General features: G+C 41.9%; 1 protein-coding gene across 2 annotated transcripts; it reads right to left on the bottom strand.

Annotated features, from left to right (window-relative positions):
• Positions 1-2,593: 2,593 nt before the first annotated feature.
• Positions 2,594-6,891, bottom strand: LOC138397514 (tubulin alpha-1A chain). Of its 2 annotated transcripts, none has more exons than XM_069491619.1 (4): positions 6,788-6,891; positions 4,458-4,680; positions 4,138-4,286; positions 2,594-3,788 (listed from the first exon to the last, which is right to left on the bottom strand). In XM_069491619.1, exons 1-4 carry the CDS (start codon positions 6,788-6,790, stop codon positions 2,808-2,810), a joined length of 1,356 nt encoding a protein of 451 aa, XP_069347720.1. In that variant the 5' UTR covers positions 6,791-6,891; the 3' UTR covers positions 2,594-2,807. The 2 variants fall into 2 exon arrangements, with proteins under 2 accessions (XP_069347720.1, XP_069347721.1); XM_069491620.1 differs by having other exon boundaries at positions 6,699-6,891.
• Positions 6,892-7,291: the final 400 nt, after the last annotated feature.

A 7,291-nucleotide genomic window follows, 5' to 3' on the forward strand; every position in this document is an offset into this window, starting at 1 on the left:
GGATCTTTCCTCCCACATTGATACTTAAAATTCATCTACTTTGTTGAACATCTATAATATAGTTGTATTAATAACTTTTAAAGTTCTTATATACTAGATTTATTCTAATACAAATAGTTTCAAAATAATAATATCACAATTATTACTAGCAATATGATTATACAGAAACAGTGTACATTTTGGGGGAGTTTCTTTTATCTTTAAGATATCTCACTATGGATCTGTAATCAAATTACTATGTTAAGTTTCAAGTAATTTTTCATTTGAAATAATTCCCCTCTCTATAGTTAAGAACCAATCTGAAACTTAGTTAGATTCATTTGTTTCATTTTGGTTTTGATTTTTAGGGATTTTTTTTCTACCTTAATTTAATTCTTTCTTGTAATTATGTGATATGATTACATGTTTCTGTAGTCAAATGACACAACACATGTATCAAAAGAAGTCCAGTTAGACCATATTCTCTCCTCCGATAGGCAACCAGTTTTTTAATTCTTGATTTATTCTTCCACTGTTTGTTTTTTCTCCTTAAAATTGTGGTAAAATATATATAACATAAAAGTTACCATTTTAACAATTTTTTTAATAGACAGGATCTCACTATGTTACCCAGGCTGTAGTGCAGTGGCTATTCACAGGTGTGATCATAGCACACCATAGCCTCAAATTCCTGGCCTGAAGCAGGCCTCCAGGGACCTTTCTGCCTCAGCCTTTTGAGTAGCTGGGATTAAAGGTGTACACCATCATGCCTGGAACCATGTAACAATTTTTAAGTGTACAATTTGGTAGCATTAAGTACATTTGTGTTATTATACCATCATTATCATCTATCTCCAGAATGTTTTCATCATCCCATACTGAAACTCTGTAACCATTAAACAATAACTCCCCATTATTTCCTTCCTCCTAGCCCCTGGTAATTGCTATTTTTTTTTTGTCTCTATGAATTTTATAGGCCATGTGCCTCATATAAGTGGACTAATATAATATTTATCCTTTTGTGTCTGGCTTATTTCACTTAGTATAATGTTTTCCAGGTTCATCTGTGCTGTAGCATTTGTCAGAATTTAATTCTTTTTTTAGGCTGAATAACATTCCATTGTACATATACACCACATTTTGTTTATCCATTCATCCATTGATAGGGTTGCTTCTACTTTTTGGCTGTTGTGAATAATGTTCCTGTGAACATGGATATACAAATGTCTGTATGAGTCTCTGCTTTCAATTCTTTTGGGTACATACCTGCAAGTGGAATTGCTGGATCATGTGGTAATTCTGTGTTTCATTTTTTGAGGAACTGCCACAGTTTTTCTTTTCTTTCTTTTTGTTTTTTTTTTTAGACAGGGTCTTGCTCTGTTGCGCAGGCTAGAGTACAGTGGTGTCATCATAGCTCACTGCAGCCTCAAACTCCTGGGTTCAAGCCATCCTCCTGCCTTAGCCTCCTGAGTAGCTGGGACTATTGGTGTGTGCCACCACACCCAGCTAATTTTTTTTTTGTAGGAGTCTCTATGTTGCCCCAGACTGGTCTAAAACTCCTGCCCTCAAGCAATCCTCCCACTTCAGCCTCCCAACGTGCTGGGATTATAGGGGTGAGCCACCATGTCCAGCCCTGATTTTTACTTTTTGTGTTGGCTTCTAGTTAAAACTGCTGAGCAGTATTGGATTGGCTTTGAAATTAGTTGATCTTGACTGATTTATTATATTACATTATTTCTATTAATTTCTATTAAATACAGATTCTAGTAACTACAATACTATTATACCCCATAGTTGCCAGTGTCAAGGGAAAAATAGATTAAAGAGGCGATTAATATCAAAAAACCATTTCATTCCACTCAGTATTATCCCAGAAAAAAAAATGTGACAGTGGGAAGACAATTTGCTGTCCTTGGGAAGAAACACCCTTTTGGTCAGTTGAACTGGCAGGAGAGTTCTATTGTTGGAAAAACGCTAGGTCCAAAACTTTTCCTCAGTGTTGGTGAGTTTTTTTTGAAGTTATTGGTCCATATTAACTTGAGAGAGTTAACATTGAGATATGTAATGAATGAATTAGAGTAAATAAATTTATCAGACTTTTCCAATGTGACATTCAGCTAAAGTAAAGAACTGGGTATAGCATAGGTGACACTTGCTTGGAGAGAGCTGACTTCTTTTGGGAACCCTGAGCAGAGAGAGCATAATGGCGCTAGACACATGCCAAGGAGTTGAGGGTGCATGAAGAGGACCTTAGAAGACCTTGTGATGCATTTGGAATATTCACCATTTTAGCTGTTAGTTGTATGAGATTCAGCAGCCAACCAGGAGACCTTGGCTGTGCATTAGCAATTTTCAATCTAAAAAGTACTGACAATTTAAATAGCTTTATTATAATGAGGTCAAAACTTAAGAATAGTAGATGATGCTATGTAATGGTAACTTTAGATATACATTTTATACTTGATATATAAAAGTTTTAAAATACTAAGGTAACTTAAAACAAAAGTAAGTTACTTCATGTACATGTATAACCAGGCAACCATTGTTCTTTATTCTCAATGTACTGTATACATGAACATTTTCAGACACCCAAATAGAAAACACAGGACTGAACTCATTTAAGACAGGGAATACTTTATTCAAAACCCATCAGAGAAATGGACAGATTGGGTCTGTAACAAAGCATTCATGTTTTAAAGCATAGGTCAGTAATTGTATATGAGAGCATACACTGCTACATACAAATTAACTGATCAGACCACAACTTTTCAATGTTTAAAACAGAATAAACTTCCCTGTAAAAGCAGCACCTTTGTGACATTTTAACTTTAGTATTCCTCTCCTTCTTCCTCACCCTCTCCTTCAACAGAATCCACACCAACCTCCTCGTAATCCTTCTCAAGGGCAGCCATGTCCTCACGGGCCTCAGAAAACTCTCCTTCCTCCATCCCCTCACCCACGTACCAGTGAACAAAGGCACGCTTGGCATACATCAGGTCAAACTTGTGGTCCAGGCGAGCCCAGGCCTCAGCAATGGCTGTGGTGTTGCTCAGCATGCACACAGCTCTCTGTACCTTGGCCAGGTCACCACCAGGCACCACAGTGGGAGGCTGGTAATTGATGCCAACCTTGAAGCCAGTGGGACACCAATCCACAAACTGGATGGTACGCTTGGTCTTGATGGTGGCAATGGCAGCATTGACATCTTTGGGAACCACATCACCACGGTACAACAGGCAGCAAGCCATGTATTTACCGTGGCGAGGGTCACATTTCACCATCTGGTTGGCTGGCTCAAAGCAAGCATTGGTGATCTCTGCTACAGAAAGCTGTTCATGGTAGGCTTTCTCAGCAGAGATCACAGGGGCATATGTGGCCAGAGGGAAGTGGATGCGGGGATAGGGCACCAGGTTGGTCTGGAATTCTGTCAGATCAACATTCAGGGCTCCATCAAATCTGAGGGAAGCGGTGATGGAGGACACAATTTGACCTATCAACCTATTCAGGTTAGTGTAGGTTGGGCGCTCAATGTCAAGGTTTCTACGACAGATGTCATAGATGGCCTCATTGTCTACCATGAAGGCACAATCAGAGTGCTCCAGGGTGGTGTGGGTAGTGAGGATAGAGTTGTAGGGCTCAACTACAGCTGTGGAAACCTGGGGGGCTGGGTAAATGGAGAATTCCAGCTTGGACTTCTTGCCATAATCGACAGAGAGGCGCTCCATCAGCAGAGAGGTGAACCCAGAACCAGTTCCCCCACCAAAGCTGTGGAAAACCAAGAAGCCCTGAAGACCTGTGCACTGGTCGGCCTATTAGAAAAGAGAAAAATAGAAGATAAGTTTTTGTTCTTTGTAATACAATCATAGTAAATATGCTTTCACTTTTCATGCATCTCCAAGGATTTAGATCTTATTTTGACAAATGCTTTTTAAAAGTGTAGACCTTCTGGGAATTACTCAACATTTTAAAACTTAAAATCCTCATTAATATTTATAAAATGACACCAAATAGTTTGTTTTAACTTAATTTTAGAAATCCCTAAAAGAATAATCCATCTCCTTCTTTATTACATTTCAACTCTGTGTTTGAAAAAACAACATTATTTCAAATGTCTTCCTTCGACTCATTAATTTAGTTTATTCTTGAGAATAAACATACCAGTTTACGAATTCGGTCCAAGACGAGGTCAATGATCTCCTTGCCAATGGTGTAGTGCCCACGGGCATAGTTATTGGCAGCATCTTCCTTGCCTGTGATGAGCTGCTCAGGGTGGAAGAGCTGGCGGTAGGTACCAGTGCGAACTTCGTCTGGAAAAGGAAAACAAACCAGCCACCCATCATTGAGTTACCTGCACTGGCCTGCTCAGCCCTGGCAGCGGATGGGGGAGACACTGTGTGTGTGTAATCAATGGAGCCCCCAGGACAGACTTCCTGTCCCAGCTCACTAGGATCTCACTTGGGTTACTGAGGTCAACTCACCAATGACTGTGGGTTCCAGGTCTACAAACACTGCCCTGGGCACATGCTTGCCAGCGCCCGTCTCACTGAAGAAGGTGTTGAAGGAGTCATCTCCTCCCCCAATGGTCTTGTCACTTGGCATCTGGCCATCAGGCTGGATGCCGTGTTCCAGGCAGTAGAGCTCCCAGCAGGCATTGCCAATCTGGACACCAGCCTGGCCAACGTGGATGGAGATGCACTCACGCTGTGGGAAGAGAAAGTGAAAAAAAATTGTAAAATTAAGCTTCATTAGCATTTTGAATTTTCAGTAAATTTCTAAAAATATTTCTAGTAATATACAGTACTCTTCACATTTATTTGAGGTCATATATCTAACATGATAGAACTGATTAAGGAAAAGCACCTGCTACAAATGCTGCATATGGGTGTGGTCTGAATAATGTCGCCTCAGTGCTGTTTAGCACATGCTGCGTACCTATTGTTCTCACAGTCGTGCTCAAATAGAAGATTTTTCATATTTAAAAAGTATTCAAAGCAGATTTTGTAAAACGAAGTAAATTAAATTTGATCAATTAATATAAATTAATTTCACTGCTTTGTTCCCCTTTAAATAAAGATGAAGGTTTTTTTCTGAATAGGACTTGGTATTACAACGTAGACATCTGTACTGCAGCTGAGGCTAGAAGCCACACCCTTTTGCAGTCTATCTGCAGAATCCTTGAGTACTAGGGGGTTTAGAAGCTAGACAAGGTCTGCCTCCTGCATTGCTGCATTGCTGTATTTGCTGTACCTGGTTCTAGCCTGTACTGTCTGCTACATTATTTAACAGAGTAAGCTCTATTTCCAGCAACTGCCTACATGATCTCATTGTGCTGTTTTGCTGGTTTTCCTCCCCTGACCCAGCCTGGGACCATGTGCCTGAATTGAAATGAATTAATGAAGATGCACTAGAACAAAAGACAACGGGATGCAGAGTATAATTCTTCTTTGTCTGTAGCAATTTCATTACTTTTTTTAAGAAAATATTTTTCCAGAATCTCCTCCACTGTAAAAAACTGAAAAATTATTAGTATCTTAAAAGAAAAGTTCCTGTTAGAAACAAATATCACATGAGAAGCTACCAAACAAAGAATAAAAGCCAAGTTTAAAGGATACTGAAATATTTATTTTAAAACAACAAAATAGTATTTTCATTCTGAGATTGTCTACCCACCACATAATATTTATTCTCTTTGCATCCAACAGAGATTTTCTTCTCTATGGTCTTTGGGACTACAACTTTCATTGTCTATTCACTGTCGAATGGGAGGGGGGCGGGAAAGGGCGTTTCCCTGGTCCTGACCATTAGGGTACCCTGGGGCTCACAAAGTGGGCTTTCTCCCTTGCTGAACAGGGGGCCAAGACAGACACACAGAGAGTGTCTGTCTGTCTCTGTTTCTCTATCTATCCCCCTCTCTCTTCAGTTGGTCAGGGCAGGGCGTCTCCAGAGAAGATACAAAAGAGCTTGCCGAGTAATTGTGATTTTGCTCAAGAAAAAAAAAAAATCTTTCATCTAAGTTGTAACAGTGAATGAAAAACATCTTGAAAGCTACAGTTCCGCAATGATGAAAGGCTTTTATTAAAAGTCGTCTTCTGACAGAGGGGGTTTAGTGAGGGCGAACCCCGCCTAGTGGCTCCAACGCCAGAGAAACCAGAAACAAACAACTCCGCCCTTGCGCCGCCCTGACACTGGCTGCCAAGGGCTCCGGCAGAAACTAACCATTTTTTCCCGTTAATATATGGGTATCTTTCTAAAATGCCAAAGAACCCGCGAGGGATTTTCTTAAACTAACCAAAGGCTCCGCTTTGTCCCTGTCTTCTCCGCCTCTTTCCCCCAGCTATACCCACCGCCCCTCGGTCTTTTTGGACGACAATGCCTCTCCCTGTCCCTGGGGAAAGACACGAGAAAGAAAAGGGCCTGAGTCACACGAATACCGTGCGCACATACACGAGGGCCGAGCATGCGACGCCACCGACACCTTTCCCTGCCCCAGTCCCTTCCATCACGACAGATGGGCTCCTTGCGGTCCCGAAGGGCTCTCGGGTAACAAAAACTCCCTCGCACCGCCTTTGTTCTTTCCCGTGGTTCTCCTGCGTCCTGGGCGCAGTTCTGGCCCGGTTCCTGCTCCCTGCACTGCAGCAGCGCCGAGGCTTAAGGATGTAGGGCAAACAAAGCTAAACCTCACCACAAAGCATAAGACTACCCTTACCCAAAGAAGTTGCAAAAGAAAAGAGCTTAAGGTTTTCCCAGTAGACCTGGGGGACTGACTCCACCCAACGGCCACAAAGAGCCGGAGACGACAGATTCTTACCATGGTTGCTGCTTCGCGGCTGCAGAGCAGATGGCGGAGACGCGGAGGAGAGGTTGTTGCTTCTTACAGCGCGACTCTTAGGCGGTCGATGTAAGAGAACCTGCGGCACATGGGCGGATGCGGCTCCCTATATACAACTCGGTCACCATGGGGATGGGCCGGGGCCTTTTCCTGTTGGTCCAGACCCCTCAATCTGCCCAGAGAAGCCATGACAGGAGAGTGGTGATTGGTGCAAGCAACATGGGATGAGGTAATCTCTCCTCCACCCCTTTTTCCCTAGCATCCATAGACTGTTTGCATCCTTCAGACAAAGAGGCTGTGCAAAAGCAGTCGGCCGAGCATCCATTATGGGGTGGGGTTGGGGAGGGGCGGAAAGGGAAGAAAGAGAACTGGGGTTGGATGGTTTTACATTGCTTAAACCTCAAACTACAGATAAAATCACCTATGTAAGCTTTTTCCCCTACACTTAATCGCAGAATTTATGTTGAGACGAAATATTTAATG

This window comes from Eulemur rufifrons, chromosome 16, assembly GCF_041146395.1.
Source record: "Eulemur rufifrons isolate Redbay chromosome 16, OSU_ERuf_1, whole genome shotgun sequence".
NCBI classification, from domain to species: Eukaryota; Metazoa; Chordata; class Mammalia; order Primates; family Lemuridae; genus Eulemur; species Eulemur rufifrons.